The sequence below is a fragment of the Rana temporaria genome, chromosome 7 (genome assembly GCF_905171775.1).
Source record: "Rana temporaria chromosome 7, aRanTem1.1, whole genome shotgun sequence".
In the NCBI taxonomy this organism is placed as follows: domain Eukaryota; kingdom Metazoa; phylum Chordata; class Amphibia; order Anura; family Ranidae; genus Rana; species Rana temporaria.
This window is the reverse complement of record NC_053495.1, coordinates 76,014,357-76,038,094: the sequence shown is the minus strand read 5'-3', so window position 1 is coordinate 76,038,094 and position 23,738 is coordinate 76,014,357. Positions and strand designations below refer to the sequence as shown.

Below are 23,738 nucleotides of genomic sequence, written 5' to 3'. Positions count from 1 at the left end.
CTATGATAGGTAGTGAGGAGTGAAATCAAACATTTATGCCCTTAGAAATCTTGAAGGCGGTGCTTGGTTTTCGGGGTCCCGTACGCGGCTAGGCTCCCAAAAAGTCCCACACATGTGGTATCCCCGTACTCAGAAGAAGCAGCATAATGTATTTTGGGGTGCAATTCCACATATAACCATGGCATGTGTGAGCAATATATCATTTAGTGACAACTTTTTGTAAAAAAAAATTTTTTTTTGTCATTATTCAATCACTTGGGACAAAAAAAAAAAAAAAATATTCAATGGACTCAACATGCCTCTCAGCAGTTTCCTTGGGGTGTCTACTTTCCAAAATGGGGTCATTTGGGGGGGTTTGTACTGCCTTGCCATTTTAGCACCTCAAGAAATGAGATAGGCAGTCATAAAATAAAAGTTGTGTAAATTCCAGAAAATGTACCCTAGTTTGTAGACGCTATAATTTTTGCGAAAACCAATAAATATAATTTACAAAAGACATGTGGCTGAATACATTTTGGCCTAAATGTTTGACTTAAATTTAGTTTATTCGATATTTTTTACTTTTTGTTATAAGAAAAATCATTTTTTTTTCAAAATTTTCGGTCTTTTTCCGTTTATATCGCAAAAAATTAAAATCGCATAGGCAATCAAATACCATCAAAAGAAAGCTCTATTTGTGGGAAGAAAAGGACGCAAATTTAGTTTCGGTACAACATTGCATGACCGCGCAATTACCAGTTAAAGCAGCGCAGTGACAAATTGTAAAAACACCTTGGGTCTTTAGACAGCGTATTGGTCCGGGGCTTAAGTGGTTAAAAAGGAGGGAAAAAAAAACAAAAAAAACCTTAGACGTAACGGTATTTATACGAGTCTTTCAGGACAGCACAGCTCCACCCACGTCCCAGGAAACACTGCAGCCATTGCTTTAAGTTCCGCCCACTTCCACCATGACCTCAGTTGTTAATGCTGAAATTAGATAAGCAGAACATAGCAACTATACACATTAGCATTTATACATCAACCTTTATAATACAAAGGGAGGGTTATCGGTGCTGTCCAGAAAGATTCGTAGAAATACCGTTACCGGTAAGTCTAACTAAGGTTTTCTCACCTCGTCTTTCAGGACAGCACTTGGAGATGATAACCGAGTACTTACTCTAGGGTGAGACTACCGCTTGCAGCACCTTCCTGCCAAAAGATTGTTCCGCTGCTGCGAGCAAATCCATTCTGTAATGGCGAGTGAATGTAGAGAAACTCGTCCACGTGGCTGCTTTGCAGATATGTTCTGGCGAAGCCCCCACTCGTTCCACACAGGACGTTGCCACTGCCCTTGTAGAATGAGCCACCACTCCCGTGGGAGGTTCTATATCCATAGCTTTGTAAGCTTCCTGAATAGCCATACAAAGCCACCTAGCCAAAGTGTTTTTAGAGGCTCCATAGCCCTTCCGAGCTCCCAAGAACAACACAAAGAGAGAATTTGCTTTCCTAAATTCACTAGTGATCTCTAGATAGTGTACTAAACACCTTTTCACATCTAAAGTATGAAAGTCTCTCTCTTTCGGACCAGATGGAGTTGGACAGAATGCAGGTAGAACTATCTCTTGTGTTCTATGAAATGCTGATGCTACCTTAGGTAGAAAACCCGGATCTGTCTTTAACACAACCCTATCTTGGAAGATGGTCAAAAAAGGTTCAATAATCGACAAAGCTTGAAGCTCACTGACTCGCCTAGCTGAGGTGACTGCTACTAGCAAAACCAGCTTCAATGTCCAAAACTTAAGTGAGGCCTCTATAGGTGGTTCAAAAGTTTTTTTAGTCAGACCTCTCAGAACAACCGATAAATCCCATTTGAGAAAAAATTTAAATGGTACAGGCCTAGCCCTGGCTAAAGCCTTAAAAAACCTAACAATATAGGGATCCAGAGATAACCTTCTCTCTAGAACAGTGGTTCTCAACCTGGGGGTCGGGACCCCCTCGGGGGTCAAATGATGATTTGCCAGGGGTCACCGAATCCTGAGCTGTTCCTGAAGCCCACACCGCTCTCCCAGCCTTTTGCGGCCCCCCAGCAGGGCTGTCCTTGGAGCCTGTGGCCGCCCAGCTGGCATGTTCCTGCGTCCTCCCACCAAGGAGTAAGTGAAGGAATAAAAACAGAGAATAGATGGAAGGGAGAGGAAAAAGGGGGAAGAACCAAGAAAAGGGGAGAGAAAGAATAAGAGAAATAACAAGAAACACGGCTAGAGAGAGGGATGGGGGGGAAAAACAAGAAATTAGGATAGAGAGAGATAAAAGGGAACAAAAGGAGAACAAAGAGAAAGAGTGGTACATCCTAAAATGTACCATAAGGGTTTTTTACACTGTACGAGTGGAAGGGACTCAGGGAGCGCTATATGTCTGTAGGTTAGGGGAGCAAATTACTTGTCTTGCCATGCAAATAATTTTACTGTTAGGGGTCCCCACAACTTGGGAAATTGTATCAAGGGGTCACGGCGCTAGAAGGTTGAGAACCACTGCTCTAGAAAAACCGAAAGTGCAGCAACCTGAGATTTCAGGGTGCTGGCTGCCAGACCCTTGTCCATCCCGTCCTGCAAAAATTCCAGGACAGAAAAATTACTTAAAAGGAGGACAATCCGTGGACTCACACCAAAAATTAAAGATTTTCCAGGTCTTAAAATAAATAGCCCTGGTAACTTCTTTCCTGCTACTAAGCAAAGTATCAACTAAACGTTTGGATAATACTTTACTTTTTAGGATTTTTTCCTCAGTAGCTAAACGCAAGTTTTAGATGACTTGCGTCGGGATGTAGAAGGGGACCCTGGAACAGTAAGTCCCTCCTGACTGGTAGTAGCCAGTGAGCCTCTATCGCTAGGTCCAATAGGCCTGAAAACCAGGGCCTCTTGGGCCAAAATGGGGCTACTAAAATTAGAGTCGTTCTTTCCTCCTGCAATTTTCTGAGAACCAGCGGGATCATTTGTACCGGGGGGAAAAGCGTAGCACAAGCGGAAGGACCAACGCTGAGCTAGCACATCCAGTCCCTCTGCTTGGTCCAGCCTGCTGAGGGAGAAAAAACGTGAGACCTTTGCGTTGGCTTGGTCCTCCTCAGGTCTCTGAACACCCGATCCTCTGATTTGGCAAACAGCAGGAGGTCGTCCAGGTATGGGATCACAGACACTCCCTCCAACCTGAGTGGTGCTAATGCCTCTGCCACTACCTTCGTAAAGACCCTGGGGGAGGAGGAGAGCCCGAAAGGGAGGGCTCTGAACTGAAAGTGTTTCACCTCCTTCCCTGTCCCGATTGCCAAGCGTAGGTAGCGTTGTGATGAGGCTCTTATTGGGACATGCAGGTATGCATCTCTCAGGTCTATAGAGGCCAGAAAATATCCTGTTGGGAGAAGCTTCCTTACCGAATAGATGGTGTCCATCCTGAATTTTTTGTAACGGATTGACTTGTTTAGGATTTTTAAGTTCAGAATCAATCTGAACTTTCCTGACAGCTTCTTCACTAAGAACACGTGGGAATAACACCCTAGACCCTCCTCCTGCTGGCGTACAGGAGTGATCACCCTTTGTTGAAGAAACTCTTCTATTAGTGTCATCATTGCCAGAGATTTCGTAAAAACGGGACGGTGGACTCCCCGAAAATTCCAGTGCATAGCCCTCTGCGATCACCTTGAGAACGAACGCACTGGAAGTCGCTACTTCCCACTGTGGAAGAAACGACTGAAGACGCCCTCCCACAGCTGGAAGACCGTCATTGGGGTTTTGCGGGCTGACTGGGGGAATGAAACAACACCCCCGGCTTCCCTCGGCCCCTCTGGGGCCGCCAGGACTTTCCACCTCTTTGTGCCTCTTTTGAATTTTGGGACTGGAAAAAAAGAACGAAAATTCTTCTTGTTTTGTGGCACTACCTTCTTTAAAGGAAAAGCTTTCTTCCTGTCTGCTGTTCTGTCTAGAACTGCCTCTAGACCAGAACCAAACACCAGATCCCCTTTAAAGGGCAGACCACACAGCTTCACCTTTGAACTTGCGTCACCTGACCAAGTTTTAACCCATAAGGCTCTCCTAGCCGAGTTAATTAAGGCCGAGGACCTAGCCGACATCCTTACCGACTTGGCTGAGGCATCCGCCATGTATCCTACAGCGTTCACCAGGACTGGAAAGGACTCTAGAAGGTCTCTGCGAGGGGTACCTGCCTCAATATGGCCCTTTAACTTATCCAGCCAATGCTCCAGGTTCCTGGCTACTACCGTAGACGCCATAGCAGGCTTGAGGTTGGCTAGTGTGGAATCCCAAGCCTTCTTCAAAAGAGCATCAGCCCTTTTGTCCATGTTATCTTTTAAAGCACCCATGTCCTCAAAGGCCAAGTCTGTGTTACGTGACACTTTAGAAAAAGCTGCATCAAGCTTGGGCTTCTTATTCCAAACTTGTGCTTCATCTTCATCAAAAGGGAACCTCCTTTTCAAAGATTTGGAGAAGGGGGCCCTCTCAGGGTCCTTCCATTCCCTTTTGATAGCATCCGATAATACTTTGTGTACTGGAAAGGTTTTGTGCTTAATCTCATCTAACCCCTGGTACATCTTGTCGTGTAATGACAACTGGGCCTTATTCTCCTTAATATTAAGGGTAGCATGTATTGTCTTCAGGAGATCATCTACCTCCTCCAAAGACAGCTTGTAACGTGATGAAGATGTATCTTTATCATCATCTTCTTCTGCTTCAGACCCTAAAAACCACACTTCTAGGTTCCTCATCCTCAGACTCACTCACTTCCCCCCTATGGGTACTAGTGGAGGCCCTAGGGGATGACCGTGAAACCAGACGTTTGTCTAGGTAGGAACGGAAAGATTGAAAAGTATCCTCCAGTTCCTTCCGGAAGGAGGAAAGCATCTCCTTAGGTTGTTCAGAGGGTGCACTAGTGGAGGCTTCCTCTCTAACCAAATCAGCAATGCAAGTTTTGCATAAAGGTTTAGGTCATGATCCCTTTAGGGATGACTTGCAAATAGCACACTTTTTCTTAGGTGGCGGCAATGCAACATTAAGTTTTTCTTTACATTTCTGAAAAGACACAAAAAACAACAACACTATGCTTAAAGCGGTAGTTCACCCCCCCCCCCCCGACATTTTACCATCGAGACAGGCATTGTAGCGCGAGCTACAGTATGCCTGTCCCGATTTTTTTAACCCCGTACTCACCTTGTAGTCGTCCATCGTAGATTTCGGCTCCCGCGGGGAATGGGCGTGCCTATGGAGAGGGAGGATGATTGACGGCCGGCCCTGGCACGTCACTCTCCCCGAAGACAGCCGGAGTAGGTCTCGGCTCTTCACGGCGCCTGCGCACAGGCTATGCGCACGCATCGTGAAGACCAAGCCTATTTCGGCTATTTCCGGAGAAGCGTGACGCGCCAGAGCCGGCCGTCAATCATCCTCCGTCTCCATAGGCACGCCCATTCCCCGGTATCTTCGATGGACGACTACAAGGTGAGTACGGGGGTAAAAAATTCGGGACAGGCATACTGTAGCTCGCGCTACAATGCCTGATTTTAAGGTAAAAGAAAAAATTTTTTTTTTTTTTCCCGTCGATAGGGTGAACCCCCGCTTTAATTTTTGTGCATCAGATATAAGCAAACTTGCCACCAACAGTCAGTGAAACAAAACAGACCAAACCCATCACCGCTGTGTCAAACAAATAGTAAAGCACTTCTCCCAGAGGTATAACTAGAGAGTGCTGCAGGCTCCCCTCCCCCCTAAGGGGGCAACAGGAGGGACACACATATAAACCGCTGTCTCCTACCTGGGCCAGGCTGGTGCTTGTGGCTCCTGCTCCTGCCACCTCCGCTGCTTCCTCTGGCTCCATATCTCCCAGGGTGTAGCAGCCGTCGGGTCTTCCTGTTTAAATATTCCCGGTCAAACTCGTCGCCACGAGGACCGGAAATGCACCGCCAAGGCCGCCTCCCCCTCTGCACTCCAGCGGCTGGAACCGGAAGCCGCCGCAAGTTCCGCCCCCGGAAGTGACGTCACCCGCCATCCGGACCGGACCATCGTGAACCCGGAACAGGCACCCGACCTGTTCCATTAGCTCACAATGACCGATCTATAGGAGCAGAGACCTCCAGCAGCCTTCGCCCTCACCGGACTCGAGAAGGGGAAAGCACCGGAGCATCCCCCACCCGTCAGGGGGGATGCTGGGTCCGCCTGAAAGAACAAACAAACCGACCGCAGGTATGCTCCAGCCACCTCCACCTGGAGAGAGTACAGCACACCCCTGGTTCCCTGCAGCGCTTCCACCATGGCCGGAGGAAACATAACAACTGAGGTCATGGTGGAAGTGGGCGGAATTTAAAGCAATGGCTGCAGTGTTTCCTGGGAAGTTGGTGGAGCCTCTCTCTCCAAGTGCTGTCCTGAAAGACGAGGTGAGAAAAAGTAGAAATATATATATATTATAAATTTAGGGGGGGGGGGGGGGGAGACAAGGTCAGAAAACGCACCCCTCTTCCTCCCCAATCGCCACGTGCCCTTCTACTTTCTAGTGATTAATATTGTAACGGATTATGGACTATTCTGCCTGGACATTAATAACTGCAGGACTTGTTACAGTTGGATTTACCACATTGTATTCTGAGCTCAAAGGGTTAATCATGCAAGGGACTCTTCACTGTTGAATGCTAATAGTCCCTTTACATAGCTAATTGACTCTCCGTTGTTTAGTTAATCCCTTCAGAATACTGAGGCTGTTATGTGTGAGTGTATAATTGTTTTAAAGGTTAATTGAATTCTATTGTCTGATCAAGCTGATTGGCTCAAGGGAATGTCATTGTTTCAAAGTGTGTGTATTGAAGTCCCCCCTGGGGGGGGGGGGGGGGGGGTGTCATTTGTTTCTGTACAGTTGTAACCAGATATAAGGAGGAAAAATGTGGCAAATAAAGTCAGTCTGCTTGACCCTTCAAACGTAGCACGTCTCGTTTCTTGGAAGGGCGTTCGATGGGATATACCGGCGGTACCTGCATATCGCAGCTTGCCAGGGAAAAGGACGTCGCCAACGGCTGAGACCCTCACACCAGTGGGTAGCCGTTACATTGGTGGCAGCAGTGGGATGGTCCTTTTATCCAAAGAGCAAGTGCTGAATGGAGTCGCAGTACGCCAGGCTGAAAAGATCCACACTGAAAGATTTATTAGAGAGTCGTGGTAGGAGCGCCAGCAACAGACCACGGAGGGAGCTGATAGCTGACCTGCTGGAGCTGGACGAAATGGATGGATCCATGGAAGGAACGGAGCCCCTTGCACCGGTCAGCAAAGAAGATGTAATTACTGGGATTGTACAGCGGAGATTATCCTTGTATCCAGAAACGTCCGTGGAACTAATCAACCAGCTGTTCCGGGAAGCAAGGGAAGAAATACAAACGAAGAGGGGACAAGAACTGGAACTGGTAAGAGCGAGACAGCCCATTACACCTGCAGTTCCTACCCCCCCACCTGCTGCTACAGGAAAGAAAATACCGTTCACTGCATTCAAAGCTTTTGTAGAAAGTGAGGAGGAAATCGATGGATATTTGGCGGACTTTGAGAGGCAGTGCTCACTACACCAGGTACCACCAGACCAATGGGTCACTATTTTGTCGGGGAAATTGTCGGGCAAAGCCAATGAAGCCTTTCGGGCTCTCGCTCCAGAGGATATTTTACAATACCAGCAAGTTAAAAAGGCGCTGCTAACCCGATATGCCGTAACGCCAGAAGCCTACCGCCGGCGCTTCCGGGAGTCCAAGAAGATGGCTGTGGACTCCCACATGGAATGGGCCAACCAGTTACAAAGGGTGGCATCCCTTTGGGTCCAAGGGTGCAAGGCCAACACCGGGGAGGAAGTATTGCAGCTGTTCCTAATGGAACATTTCTTTCAAGACCTGGCCGCAGACATACAAGACTGGGTACGAGATCGCCGTCCCGCTAACTTAAACGAGGCGGCTCGGCTAGCAGATGAGTACGCGGAAACAAGGAAAGTAAGCCAGGGTACTACACGGCTGGCTCATAAGGTAGAACCGCGTACTCCAACCGTCACCCCACGCCCAGAGTTTCGGGCTCCAGTCCCACCACGTCCTCAGGGGCCTAGCAACTACCCCTGGGATTCGCCTAGGGTGACGTGCCATCACTGCAGCGACACGGGACATATTGCTCGTTATTGCCCTTTGAGAGCTACAAATAACAATTGGAGACGCACAGAACCTAACACAGAGGTCACTCCATCACGTCCCTCTGCGGCCCACTGCCTGGAGACCGAGGGGGGCCCTGAGGAATGTCTGGGAATTTGGTATGAGGCAGACCCAATTCAAGCGGCCTCTCCGGATAACCGTCAGCATCACCGTCAGGAGGTACGAGTGAATGGACAAGTAGCACAAGGCTTAAGAGATTCCGGGACTACTATCACTCTGATTCAAAAACATCTGGTAAAGCCAGAGAACGTGTCCACTCGCACAGTTGCCGTCCGGGTCGCAGGGGGTGCTGTATTTCGCGTACCCACCACCCGAGTGCACTTAGACTGGGGAGCCGGGTCAGGAAAGACCACAGTTGGTATCATGGACAACCTACCTGCCGAGGTGGTGCTGGGCAACGACATTGGCCCTCTGACTTCGGCTTATTTACCTACACCTGCTGCTGCTTGTCCCGTGACCACCCGCGTTGCTGGAATCAACCCACTTGCTGCTGAGAACCGGGTACGACTACCTTCCCCGACATGTACTGTAGATCCGGCACAATATCACAGTCTAAAATTGGAATGTGACAAGTTGGCCAGTGAGAAATCAGAGATGCAACGACACTATGTCATGTATTATGAGATGTCCCGTGGCTTGAACATTGAAATACACAAACAGGCGGAAATTGTCAAAAGATTAAATGGGATTTGCATCCAGGTGGTGCCGTATCTGTCCCAAGAGCATCAGCAACAGGTTTTGGGAGCCATTGAGAGAGCAAAGCAAGTGACTGTTCCAGAACTGAATTCTATTATTCACCGTCACCATCAGCTACCGACCTGGTAAGCCAATGGGAAGGCCGACGGACTGTCCAGGCAAACGGAACTTTTACCCTAACAGCAGACCGGACATCCCCAAGTTGATCCGAAAAGGATCAATCCGGGTCTGCCGGAGTGTTCCACAAAAGGGGGGCAGTGTAACGGATTATGGACTATTCTGCCTGGACATTAATAACTGCAGGACTTGTTACAGTTGGATTTACCACATTGTATTCTGAGCTCAAAGGGTTAATCATGCAAGGGACTCTTCACTGTTGAATGCCAATAGTCCCTTTACATAGCTAATTGACTCTCCGTTGTTTAGTTAATCCCTTCAGAATACTGAGGCTGTTATGTGTGAGTGTATAATTGTTTTAAAGGTTAATTGAATTCTATTGTCTGATCAAGCTGATTGGCTCAAGGGAATGTCATTGTTTCAAAGTGTGTGTATTGAAGTACCCCCTGGGGGGGGGGGGGGGAGTGTCGTTTGTTTCTGTACAGTTGTAACCAGATATAAGGAGGAAAAATGTGGCAAATAAAGTCAGTCTGCTTGACCCTTCAAACGTAGCACGTCTCGTTTCTTGGAAGGGCGTTCGATGGGATATACCGGCGGTACCTGCATATCGCAGCTTGCCAGGGAAAAGGACGTCGCCAACGGCTGAGACCCTCACACCAGTGGGTAGCTGTTACAAATATATTATGTAAGAGAGAGAAAAAAAAATATGATCCCTTAAAGTGGATGTAAACCCAAAAATTCAATGATGTCACACTTTCAGCCCCGCCCACCTACAGTTAGAAACACATATGAGGTCACACTTAACCCCTTCAGCGCCCCCAAGTGGTCAACTCCCAAACTGCAATTGTCATTTTGACAGTAAACAATGCATTTTTATAGCATTTTTTGCTGTGAAAATGACAATTGTCCCAAAAATTGGTCAAAATTGTCCGATGAGTCCGCCATAATGTCGCGGTCACACACAAAAAAAAAAAAAAATTGCTGATCGCCATTAGTAGTAAAAAAAAAAAATTTATAAAAATGCAATAAAACTATCCCCTATTTTGTAAACACTATAAATTTTGCGCAAACCAAATCGATAAACGCTTATTGCCATTTTTTTTACCAAAAAAAGGTAGAATACGTATCGGCCTAAACTGAGGGGGAAAAAAAAAAATTTTTATATATTGTTGGGGGATATTTATTATAGCAAAAGGAAAAAAAATATAGAATTTTTTTCAAAATTGTCGCTCTATTTTTGTTTATAGCGCAAAAAATAAAAACCGCAGAGGTGATCAAATACCACCAAAAGAAAGCTCTATTTGTGGGGAAAAAAACTTACGTTAGATCTACCAGTAACGGTATTTCTACGAGCCTTCCAGGACGGCACACCAGAGAGATGAGGGCTCCTCCCACAGGAAACACAATCAATTGACAAGTTTGTTATAAGTTCCCACCCACCCCCTTGCTCCTCAGTATTTAATAAAGTAATCTTGAACTGGTTCACAAGGGGCACCCCATCGGTACTTACCATTTAGTATATAGCTTACCTTTCTTCACATAGGGTGGGTAGTAGGCCTGCCGTCCTGGAAGGCTCGTAGAAATACCGTTACCGGTAGATCCAACGTAAGTTTTCTCCTAACGCCTTCCAGGACGGCACACCAGAGAGGATATTAAAGGACCTCAGGCCTACCTCAGGGTGGGACCACAGCTTGGAGGACCTTCCGACCGAAAGCCAGGTCTTGCTGTGACAACAATTCTACACGGTAGTGTTTCAGGAAGGTGTGATGACTTGACCAGGTACCCGCACTACGGATCTGGTCCCAGGAGGCACCTGCTCTCTCAGCCCAGGATGTCGCCAGAGATCTGGTTGAATGAGCTTTGATATTAAGTGGAGCTGGTTCTCCTGCACACTGATAAGCCTCTGAGATAGCTTCTCTAATCCATTTTGAAACTGATGGCTTTGAGGCCTGCAGTCCCTTCCTGACTCCGGCATAGAGGATTAGGAGATGGTTAGATTTCCTAAAACTTTTGGTTCTCTCTAAATATATAAAGAAGACATCTTCTTACATCCAAACAATGAAACTTAAATTCCTTCTCGTTCTTTGGTTCTGAACAAAAAGGACGGCAATATCATTTCTTGCGTCCTGTTGAGTAAGGATGCTACTTTAGGTAAGTATAGGGGATCTGCCCTAAGAGTGACCCTGTCTGGTTGCACCCTAAGAAAAGGCTCTTTCATGGACAGAGCTTGCAGATCTCCCACCCTCCTAGCTGTAGTAATAGCTAACAAAAAGGCTAATTTTAACGTAAGGAACCTAAGGGAAACTTTCTCTAAAGGTTCAAAAGGGGGCATAGATAATGACTCTAATACCCTAGTAAGGTCCCATGGTGGACAGAAGCTTTTAAGGACGGGGGACATTCTTTCCCTAGCTAGTAAGAACCTCTTAACTAGGTCGTCCTTCGCTAATCTTTTATCCAGGTACACGGAGAGGGCTGCTACCTGTACCCGCAGGGTGCTAACCTTAAGCCCGGCGTCTGCTCCATCCTGGAGAAAATCCAGGATAACCGGAACCGACTGGGAAGACTCTAGTCTTTTTCTACTCCAGGTCTGGAAAGTTTTCCATACTTTTAAAGTAGATTTTTCTGGTGACCGGCTTTCTACTTGTAAGGAGAGTATTTATCACCTTTTCTGAACAACCTTTTTGTTTCAGAATCTGGCGCTCACTAACCAGGCTGTTAGTTGAAAAAACTCTGGTCTCGGGTGAAACACTGGACCCTGCCTGAGGAGATCTGTTCTGGCTGGCAGTTTCAGAGGTTCTGCTACTGACATGAATCTCAGATTCGCAAACCATGTCCTCCTTGGCCACCATGGGGCAATAAGGAGGACCTGACCGGGGGACCTGCTGACTTTCTGGAGTACCCGCGGAATTAGCGCCAGGGGTGGGAAGGCGTATGCCAGTCTGAAGTGCCAGTTCTGGGACAACGCGTCCAGGCCCTCGGAATCCCGTTCTACGGAGGTTGAGAAGTACCTGTTCACTTTCCTGTTCTTCCGGTTTGCGAACAGGTCTATGTCTGGTTCGCCAAACTGAAGAACTAGGGCCTGAAAGACCTCGGGATTCAATTCCCATTCTCCCTGTCTTATTTGTTGGCGACTGAGGAAGTCCGCTTCTATGTTGTCTGTCCCCTTTATATGTATGGCTGAGATGGAGGTGACCTTTTTCTCTGCCCAACCCAGAATTTCCATGGTTAGTTCCAATAAGGGCCCGGATCTGGTACCGCCTTGGTGGTTCAGGTAGGCTACTACTGTAGCGTTGTCAGAGCTCACCTGGACCTCCCTGTCTATGACATCTTGTTGGAAGGCCTTCAGGGCTTCTCCCACTGCTCTGAGTTCCCTGAAATTGGAAGATTAACGAGCTAGAAGGTAGCTCCATCTTCCCTGGGCTTTTTTCCCCCCCATGTGGGCACCCCACCCCCATGTGCTGGCATCCGTAGTTAATTTTACCGGATCCCATTGGGCCCAAGGTCGACCTTCCCTTAGGTTTTGGTGACTGGTCCACCACTCTAGGGACGACAGGACCCGAGGGGTGAGTAGAATCTCCTGATCCAGGGATTCCTTCTTCTTGTCCCAAGAGGACAGAAAGAAAAAATGGAGTATCCTGGCATGCAACTGGGACCAGACTACCGCTGGTATGGATGCCGACATTAAGCCTAGGACTCTCATAACTGACCTCCTGGGAAGTCTGGGGAATTTCACCAGATTTTCTGCTGCTGACGCCAATTTTTTTATTTTTTCTTCTGGCAGGAAGAGCGTCTGAAGCCTGGAGTCTATAGTGTAGCCCAGGAATATTTTCACCTGTTCTGGTATGAGGGAGGACTTCTCTAGGTTGATAATCCAGCCTAGGCTTTTTAAAACCTCCATCACACTGTTGGTATCCCTCTGAACCTGTGATTCTGTCTGACCGGAGATCAGCAGGTCGTCCAGGTATGGTATAAGGCATATCCCTTGAAGATGTAGGAAGGCTACCGCCTCTGCCAGTATCTTTGTAAAGATTCTGGGGCTGGAGGTTAGGCCGAAGGGCAGCGCCCTGAACTGCCAATGACAGATTTCCTTCCCTACCACTACCGCAAACCACAAAAACGCCTGATGGTCCACGTGAATTGGCACGTGCAAATAGGCGTCCTTTAGGTCTATGGTTGTCATGTAGGCTCCCTTCATGAGGTTCTTTCTTACTGAGTAAATACTCTCCATGGAAAACTTTTTTTGTTCTAAAAATTCGTTTAGTTTTCTCAGGTTTACTATCAGGCGGAATTTTCCTGATGGTTTTTGAACCACAAACACGTGGGAATAAAACCCCCGGTATTGCTGTTCCACTGGCACTGGTATTATTACTAGCTGCTCTGCCAATTCCTGAATCCCTTCCAAGAGGGCCTTTCTCTTTAGGGTATCCTTGGGGAGCTGCGTGAGGGTGATCATAGGGGGGGGGGGGGGGGGGAGGTAACAAATTCCAGGCGGAACCCATCCCTTATAATCTTGTGTATGTAGGGACTGTCTGAAATACTTTCCCACTGTTGTACAAACTGGGACAGCCTCCCCCCTACTTTGACCTTGGCGTCACTTGGTCTGTTTAGCATCACCTTTGGCAGGGGGAAAGAGCAAATTATTATTTTTGTTCCCTTTGCCGTAAAACCAGCACCTATTGGGTTCTCTTTTATACTTCTGTTTGTTTTGCCCCTGGGGGCCTCAAAAAGTCTTCTTAAAACCATCTTTTTTAGGTTTCACAGGAAATTTCTTTCCCTTTTCTGAAGACCTAACCAGGACATCATCTAATCCTTGGCCAAACAGGAGTGAACCCTGGAAAGGGAGTCCACACAGTTTTCCCTTTGATGTGACGTCCCCTTCCCAAGCCTTAACCCAGATAGCCCGCCTGGACGAGTTGATCAAGGCCGCTGTCTTGGCTGAAGCTTTAGCAGTTTCCAAGTACGCGACAGCTTTCCCTATCAAAGATAGAGACCCCAAGATTTCCTCTGACTCCGTAAACTGGGCGAGGTGTTCTGCCAGTTTCTCTACCCATAGGTCTGCATTCCTGGCTACACAGGTCGCAGCTAAGGCTGGGGCCATAGAAGCTGTGTTAGCCTCCCAGGCTTTCCTTAGGAGTGATTCGGCCCTACGATCCATTAGGTCTTTAATACTGCCAGCATCTTCAAATTAAAGGTCTGACTGTTTTGTGACCTGGGACAGGGCCGCATCCAGTTTTGGGAGTTTAAAAAAGACTTCCCCAACTGACTGGGGGAACGGGTACTTCCGTTTCCAGGTTTTTTGAGTGGTCAGTCTCCTTTCTGGATATTTCCACTCTTGTAGGATTATTTCTTTTAGTGATTGGTGAAGAGGGAAGACTCTATCCTGTGTTTCACTGAGCCCCCTATACACCTTATCCTGTGCAGAGGTCGTTCTTGGAACCTCTGGAATCTCTTCAGTGGCATAGATTGCCTGAAGGAGACTGTCCACATCCTCTGCTGAGAAGAGGAACCTTTTCAATTTTCCTTCCTCCTGAGACATGACTGAGTCTCTATCCTCCTCACCCTCTGAGCTGTGTCTAGTGACCTGGCTCATGACCTCACTTTCCTCTTCTTCCTGATCATGAAAAAAGATTTAGGAGGGTAGGAAAGGGGTACTGGGTCCTGCAAGGAGACTTGCCTGAGAGGGCAGACCCTCTCTAGGGACCGGTTCCTCTGTACTAGGGGCTATGGCTGCTTGTGTAGCCGTCTCCCTGAAAGCTCTAACCGTAGCCAACATTTCGGACTGCATTGATAAGAGAAAATTTTTCATCATGGCAGCCGCCTCCTTCCCAGCCAGCTGGTTAATACACTTGTGGCAGAAGGGTTTGGTGTGGGATTTTGGGAGCTTATCTTTACAGTTTCCGCATTTTTTAGAGGAACTGTAACTAGCTGAGGCTGAGGATTGAGCAGAGGCCCCCTGGGTTTCACCGGGAGATTCTGTTAGAGAGGGAACATAATAAACAGCAATGTTATTCCTTCCCGCTCGGGGCTGCAGGCTGTACTGGGGAGAAAAGAGAGAGAGAACGAGGAAGGCAGCCGATACCAGCTGCATCCTGAAGCTCAGGAACTCTCACTCTCCTCCCTTTCCAGGAGGGACAGTACTCACCGACCCCCGATCTGGATTTGGTTGCCGCAGCGCTAGTCTTCCCTTCCTCTTCCATCATGAGGAGGTTGACTGGGTCCTTGGCTTGCCGGTACCTGTTGTAGGGTTTATCCGCCGCTGACCCCACCGCTCCACGCTGCTCTCCACGCCGAAGCGTCACTTCCGGGTTGCCGTGTAGGGAACGCCCACTCTCCGGTGACGCGCTTCCTGTACCTCAGAGCGAGGCCTGGAGCGCAATGCTCCTTTGCAAACCCCCCCAGGAAGGAGAGATCAGCAGCGTGGCGGCTTTTTTGCAGAGGGACGATGGCTTTTTCACCACAGCTCAGAGCGCCCATGCATATCTTTGTGGCGACCTGTGAGCGACCGAAGCCAACAGGTTAGTTCAGCTCTCCCCGGCCTCCCTGAACCTGCCTCAACAGGGGTACCCTTCGACCTCACCGTCTCCAGGTAATATAAAACAACAAACGTGTCGCTGTGTTCGGGAAGAAACACAATCAAATACTGAGGAGCAAGGGGGTGGGTGGGAACTTATAACAAACTTGTCAATTGATTGTGTTTCCTGTGGGAGGAGCCCTCATCTCTCTGGTGTGCCGTCCTGGAAGGCGTTAGGAGAAAAGGACACCAATTTTGTTAGGGAGCCACGTCGCACGACCGCGCAATTGTCAGTTAAAGCGACGCAGTGCCGAATCGCAAAAAGTGGCCTGGTCTTTGACCGGTAATATGGTTCGGGGCTTAAGTGGTTAATAACATCAAAATTTTGCTCTTCCTGTGTTTTTTTATGTTTCTGTTCAAGGCCCTGAATTTCTTCTAATAAAGTTGGTTTCTGGGCCTGCCTGATTTTCTTCCTCTTGGAATTTTTTTCCGCCATCAACCTCCCTCTCATATTTGTGTGTTTCCCATAAAATCGATGGAGCAACATTTTCTATGTCATTTTCTTTAAAGAAGAGACACTTATCCTTTTCTAAGTCATCATCTATCTTGGTGTCATTTAGGAGGGACTCATCTATTCTTCACGTTCTCTTTCCCCCTGGGATCACCCCTATGTCTAGGGACATCTCCATTGGGGCATGGTCAGAGAAAGTTATTGATTTTATTTCTACCCTTCTCAGTCCCTCAAGTAGCCGATGATCTAGCAGGATATGGTCTATTCTCGAATATGACCTATTGTCAGGTCACCTGTGACCAGTTAACAAGTGCACCCCGTTGGGGTCAGGGATGCACCGCAGGGTAGTGAACCCTATGGCCGACTGCTGTTAGAGAGGAAGCGTGAACCCAAGATCGCCCAGGGCGCGGAGTCTAAGACCCAGCTTTGTGTTCACCATAGCCTCTAGTGGCGAGGAAGGCCTTCGCCGCAGCTGGATCCAGGTCGCGACCCCTGGGATCCCCTAGGTCACGCTCCGCAGGGAGAGAGGGGAAGCAGCAAGCAGGACAAGCGGTAGTGATGGGTAAGCTGAGGTCAGGGCAACAGGCAGACAAGGGTAACCGAGGGACAGGCAAAAGGTCAGGATCACAGGCAAACAGGAGAAGTCAGGGACGAGCCAAAAACAGTACACAGGAAGATAATCGTAGCACACTGCAGACAGGAACTAAAGCTAACATGGTTGAACAGCCAAGCAGACTAGCAGTGCAGTGGTTAATATAGGCTTCCTGGGATGGCCTAGGGTGGAGCAATACAAGGTGATAAAAGACAGTCAGGAGGGTCAGGCCTCTAATGAACATGTGGAGATCAGGTAAGCTGCCAGACTTTATTGCATATCCATGACACCTATGCACACATGAAAAATATGTAAAGTCCTTGTCTCTTGGATGTAAAATTCTCCAGGCCTCTAAGTGCATTTGGTATAATTTATGTTTAATCGCTCTAAGATATTTTCCCTCTGACCTCAGGGAGACAGGTTGGGTATCTAATATTGGGTCAAAAACAAAGTTAAAATCACCTGCCAGTACCACATTGCCCTCTCTAAAGCCCTCCAGCTTATTCAGAACTTAGACTTAGACATAGATTTGGACAATACACATTTACCAATGTATATTTCATGTTAAATAGAGAGCCTTTAAACAAAAAGATATCTTCCTTCAGGGTATATTTCCGTAGCTTCTGGTATAAACCGTGTATTCCTATCGAACTCTATTGCGGGTCCTTTTGATCTTTTATTAGGAGAATAGCTATGGATCCATATAGGAAAATCCTATGAGTTCAATCTAGTCTTGGATGTCACCTTTAAATGGGTTTCTTGTAGTAACACTATATGAGCCGAGAGTGCCATATTCCTATTACAAGGGATGTTTACGTTCCTTGCAATAGGAAAAAAAGTGATAAAAAAAATTTTTTTTTGCAGAACAAAAACGTGTCAAACTGAAATAAAGTAAAATGAACAATACAATATTTATATTTTTTAAAGCACCCCTGTTCCCGTGAGCTTGCATACAGAAGCAAATGCATACGCAAGTCCCGCCCACATATGAAAATGGCGTTCAAAACACACGTGAGGTATCTCTGCGAACGTTAGAGCGAAAGCATTAATTTTGGCCCTAGACCTCCTCTGTAACCAGTAAAAATATTTAAATCGTCGCCTATGGGGATTTTTAAGTAGCGAAGTTTGGCGCTAATTCCACGAGCGTGTGCAATTTTGAAGGGTGACATGTTGGGTATCCATTTACTCAGCGTAACGTCATTTTTCACATTATGCAAAAACATTGGGCTAACTTTTCAGTTTTTTTTATTTTTTTTCCTTAAGCACAAAACAGTTTTTTTCCGTAAAAAATAAAAATAAAACACGTTTGAAAAAATGCTGCACAAATACCGTGCAAGATAAAAAGTTGCAACGACCACCATTGTATTCTCTAAGGACTTTGCTAAAAAATAAAACATATATAATGTTTTGGGGTTCTACGTAATTTTCTAGCAAATAAATTATGATTTTTACACAGGGCTCGACAAATCCCGGGCGCCAGGTCGCCATGGCGACTAGAAATAGGGTCCTGACGACTTGAATTGGAAGGGGGGGGCAAAAAAAAAAAAAAACAATTTTTTTTTATTTATTTTTTGTGAGCTGGGGCCATCTGGTGGTGAGCCGTTGGTATTACAAGTTATTACCACCAGATGTGAGCTGGCGCCATCTGGTGGTGGCCGTTGGTATTACAAGTTAAGCATTACAAGTTAAACAGCAATTCTAATGTTGTTTTTCACTATTTTCACTGCCATCTTCTTCCCTCTAATTAGAACCCCCAAACATTATATATATTTTTTATCCTAACACCCTAGAGAATAAAATGGCAATCGTTGCAATACTTTCTGTCACGCCGTATTTGCGCAGCGGTCTTACAAGCGCACTTTTTTTGTGAAAAAATTACACTTTTTTTAATTAAAAAATAAGACAACAGTAAAGTTATCCCCATTTTTTTTTTATATTATGAAAGATAATGTTACGCCGAGTAAATTCATACCCAGCATGTCACGCTTCAAAATTGCGTCCGCTCGTGGAATCCTGACAAACTTTTACCCTTTAAAATCTTCATAGGCAACGTTTAAAAAAAATCTACAGGTTGCATGTTTTGAGTTACAGAGAAGGTCTAGGGCTAGAATTATTGCTCTCGCTCTACCAATCGCGGCGATACCTCACGTGTGGTTTGAACACCGTTTACATATGTGGGCGCTTGTCGGGACGGGGCGCGTTTTCTGGCTCCTAACTTTTTTACCTGGCTCCTAGATTCCAAGCAAATTTGTCAACCCCTGTTTTTACATGTAGAGAAATGTTAGAATTGGCTTGGGTGCTCCAGAACACCTGATGGTGCTCCCTGCATGTTGGGCCTCTGTATGTGGCCACACTGTGTAAAAGTCTCACATGTGGTATCGCCATACTCAAGAGTAATAGCAGAATGTGTTTTGTGGTGTATTTTGTGCTATGTATATGCTGTGTGAGAAAAATAACCTGCTAATATGACAATTTTGTGGAAAAAAAAAAAAAAAAAAAAATCAAATCTTCATTTTGCAAAGAATTGTGGGGAAAAGAATGACAACTTAAAAAAAAAAAAACTCACAATGCCTCTTTCTAAATACCTTGGGATGTCTTCTTTACAAAAAGGGGTAATTTGGGGGGTATTTGTACTTTTCTGGCATGTTAGGGTCTCAAGAAATGAGATAAGCCGTCAGTACATCAGGTGTGATCAAATCTCAGATATTGGTACCATAGCTTGTGGATAACCTTTACAAAGACTAGGGTTGTCCCGATACCACTTTTTTAGGACCGAGTACAAGTACCGATACTTTTTTTCAAGTAGTCGCCGATACCGAATACCGATACTTTTTTTTAATGTCATGTGACCGTTTTCAAACCACAATACAGACCAAAGATATTTTCTTTAGAATTATGAAGAACTGGTACATCATGGTGTGGGGCTGTTTTTTAGCATACGGTACTGGAAAACTACATATCATTGAAGGAGTGTTCACTGTCAGTGCAGCTCATCGGTGCCAGTGCCCAAAAGTGCAGCTAGCCAGTGCCACCTATCAGTGCAGGGAAGCAGCTTATTAGTGCATCTCATCAGTGCCACCCAATCAATGCCAGTGCCACCTATCAGTGCCATCCATTTATGAGTGCCATTCAATCAATGCCAGTGCCACCTATCAGTGCCATCCAATGGTGCCATCCAATTTGTGTTCGATGTCACAAAAAAAAAAAAAAAAAGTATTCTATTCTGGTATCGGGAGTATTTGCGCGAGTACGAGTACTAGTGCAAATACTCGGTATCGGTCCCGATACCGATACTGGTATCGGTATCTGGACAACCCTAACAAAGACCAAATAATATGCACCAATTTGTACTTATGTTTACCAAAGATATGTAGCAGTATAAATTTTGGCCAAAAGTTATGAAGAAAAATATACCAATTTGCTTTTTTTCTCTTATAGCACAAAAAAGAAAAAAACAACGGTGATTAAATACCACCAAAAGATAGCTCTATTTGTGTGAGAAAAAAAAAAAAGATTTCAGGTTCTTCAGTAATTTCAATTACAGTGTTGTATGACTGAGTAATTGTCATTCAAAATGTGAGAGCACCGAAAGCTGAAAATTGGTCTGGTTATTAAGGGGGTTTAGGTGCCCAGTTGTCAAGTGGTTAAAAGGAACCTGGTGAGGCTGCATTGATCTCCTGTACCATGTCGCCACCCAGTCTCTGACCATCTCTTGTATAATTTTTTATTTTTTAAAACAGTCACTTTCGGTATTGGTGCTGTTTCAGTATCGGTTTTCGGCACTGGAGTCAAGCCATCAGACAGTTCCAGTGGTCATGCTATCAGACAAGTTTTTTTGGTTGGATATACCAGGGCTCGGATGTTGCCGCCTGGAGAGTGAGGACTGTAGTGAGGGCAAGATGGCCCCCACCCGTCCTCATAGCTCTGCTGGGCGGAAGTGACGTCAAAACGTCAGTCCCGCCCAGCGTCTTAAAGAGACAATTTTGTTGTTGTCATTTTTTTAAATGACAAATTTTCCTTTTTTTTTTTTTTTTTCTTGCATTGAAGCCTAAATATGCGATCTGAGGTCTTTTTGACCCCAGATCTCATATTTAAGAGGACCTGTCATGCTTTTTTCTATTACAAGGGATGTTTACATTCCATGTAATAGGAATAAAAGTGATAATTTTATTATTTTTTACACTGAAATAAAAAAATAAATAAATAAATAAATAAATAATAAAACAAAAAAAAAAGTTTTAAAGCTCCCCGTCCCGACGAGCTCGCGCGCAGAAGCGAACGCATACGCGAGTAGCGCCGCCATATGAAAACGGTATTCAAACCACACAAGTGAGGCATCGCTGCGATCGTTAGAGCGAGAGCAATAATTATAGCCCTAGAGCTACTCTGTAGCTAAAAAAATGCAACCTATAGAATTTTTTAAACGTCGCCCATCAAGATTTTTAAAGGTAAAAGTTTGACGCCATGCCACGAGCGGGCGCAATTTTAAAGCGTGACATGTTGGGTATCATTTTACTCGGCGTAACATTATCTTTCACAATATATAAAAAAATTGGGCCAAATTTATTGTTGTCTTATTTTTTAATTCAAAAAAGTTAATTTTTTCCAAAAAAAGTGCGCTTGTAAGACCGCTGCGAAAATATGTGACAAAAAGTATTGCGATGACCGCCATTTTATTCTCTAGGGTGTTAGAAAAAGTTAAGTAATTTTCTAGCAAAAAAAACTGTTTTAGTCTTGTAAATCCCGAATCTGAAAAAACAGGCTCGGGGCTTAAGTGGTTAAACAGAGACCAATAATATTCGGTAAGAGGCAGTGTTTGTCTTTGGTGGAAGTGCTTTCTCATCACCTTTCCTGGGATGTTTTACAATTTCTGCACTGGGGACATCTTCATTTGAAACTTCTGTATGGTGGACTTTTGGCTCACTACAAGATTCATCTATCAATATATTTTTTTCATTAATATATATTTTTTTCATTCATGTTTATATATTTTTTTTTCATTCATGTGTATATACTTTTTATTTTTACTTTTCCTTCATTGAGGTATTTTTCACTAAGGACAATTTATTCATTTATCCATATATTTTTCACTGAATATAGTTTCACATGTCACAGCTCACTGTTTTTTGTTGTCACTCATATTTGATATATGATTTTGCAGACAGCTGCTTGACTATATTAGCGCAATCTACTTCCTGTTTTTTGTATTTGTTTGGTGTGGTATAACACTTTTTGATCGCAGCTTTTTATTTTACTTTATTATTTTCTCACATTTAGAACGAGCGCAATAATTTTTTCCTTTGACATTACTATTCCACTAGGGCCTAGCTCTAACTTTACGCGGCCTATCTCTTACGTAAACGGCGTAAAAGTACTGCGTCGGCCGGGCGTACGTTCGTGAATCGGCGTATCTCCTCATTTACATATTCTACGCCGACCGCAATGGAAGCGCCACCTAGCGGCCATCCAAAATATTGCAATCTAAGATAGGACGGCGGAAGCCGTCGTATCTTAGATATGTTTAAACGTATCTGTTTGAGCATACGCTTAAAGCGGTGGTTCACCCTCCTTCACATCATTAGACCATTACATTCGGCATCGTAGCGCGAGCTACGGTATGCCGGTCTTAAATTTTTAATCCCCGTACTCACTGTGCTATCGCTCATTGAAGAATCCGACTCCCGCGGGGAATGGGCGTGCCTATGGAGAGGGAGGATGATTGACGGCCGGCTCTGGCACGTCACGCTCCCCGAAGACAGCCGGAGTAGGTCTCGGCTCTTCACGGCGCCTGCGCACAGGCTATGCGCAGGCGCCGTGAATAGCCAAGCCTATTTCGGCTATTTCCGGAGAAGCGTGACGTGCCAGGGCCGGCCGTCAATCACCTTCTCTCACCATAGGAACGCCCATTCCCCGGAATCTTCAATGAGCCATAGCACAGTGAGTACGGGGATAAAAAATGTAAGACCGGCATACCGTAGCTCGCGCTACGATGCCGAATGTAATGGTCTAATAAAAAAAAACATTTTTTTTTTTTTTTAACAGGGTGAACCCCCGCTTTAAACATAAGTCGGCATAGATTCTGAGTTAGGTCGGCCTAACTCTTTCTGAATCTACCTATATGTTTCCAGCAGACATTTACAAAAAGGGAAACAGCTCGGTTTGTGCTACCCCCATCAATGGGCACTACTCTACCTGCAATTAATACCACTGCTGCACCAATATCAACACACACTTCCTACTCAGAATAACACACTTCTGCACCGATGGGCAAATCTACTCTCCTCCTTTCAACAAACAGGTATACGTTTCCTAATATTCAGACCAAAAAATAACATAAACCAGATGCCAAAAGAAACTCGTTTCCATATATTCTGCAAGATCACGTTGAGCCACACATCACAGCTAGCCTATTTAATAAAGCGGAAAACAAAAGAGAAAAATAGGCATATTCTTAAACGCCATTTAATGAACCGTCTCTCTTACCAGCTGCCGAAAAGTTTTAATATCTTCACTTGACTCCTCGACATGCTCGTGAACATCCATGTTCATTAAGAGGAATGCGTAAAGTATGATGCGATACCACGTGACAGGATATTGTAGAAAGCTGGGCTTGCGATTGGCCCTAAATGCGCCAATTGTGAGGAGTTTTACGTAAAGAATACAGTTTGCACGTTTTGTTGTCGCTGTGATGTCTCAGTTGGGCGCGCTTGCATTATTGTGGAAATCGGAGTAATATAAACTGCTGTCTATGTATTTAGGTTTGTTTGGTAGGGTGGCTTTAACGAATTGTGATTGTTGTTCAATATAGAGCAATACGTTTTTGACGAGACTACTAAGCGTGTATGTGTATTATGTGGTTAAGTGTAGGTAGTTAAATGTTTTCTGGGCTGAAGTTTACTCCGTAATCTGCATTAGTTACTTGGGTACAGTAAAAATAAATTATCTAACAACTTGTATACGTGTGACTTATTTATAGTGTAAAAACGAATGCGTTATAAAATAGACAGAAACATTTACCAATTTTTTTCAGCACAGCAAGGCAACAATACATGAACAAAGAAACAGGCATGGTCCTCTTTTTAACCACTTAAAGTGGTAGTAAACTCTTTACTAC

General features: G+C 45.4%; 1 protein-coding gene across 2 annotated transcripts in view; it reads right to left on the bottom strand.

Moving 5' to 3' along the window:
• DDX47 (DEAD-box helicase 47) overlaps nucleotides 1-23,209 on the bottom strand; it is a 502,328-nt gene extending 479,119 nt beyond the window's left edge. For both annotated transcript variants that reach the window (XM_040359586.1, XM_040359587.1), the window contains exon 1: nucleotides 23,108-23,209. In XM_040359586.1, coding sequence (XP_040215520.1) covers nucleotides 23,108-23,173 — 66 coding nt within the window. In that variant the 5' untranslated portion in view covers nucleotides 23,174-23,209. The remainder of the gene's footprint in view (nucleotides 1-23,107) is intronic.
• Nucleotides 23,210-23,738: the final 529 nt, after the last annotated feature.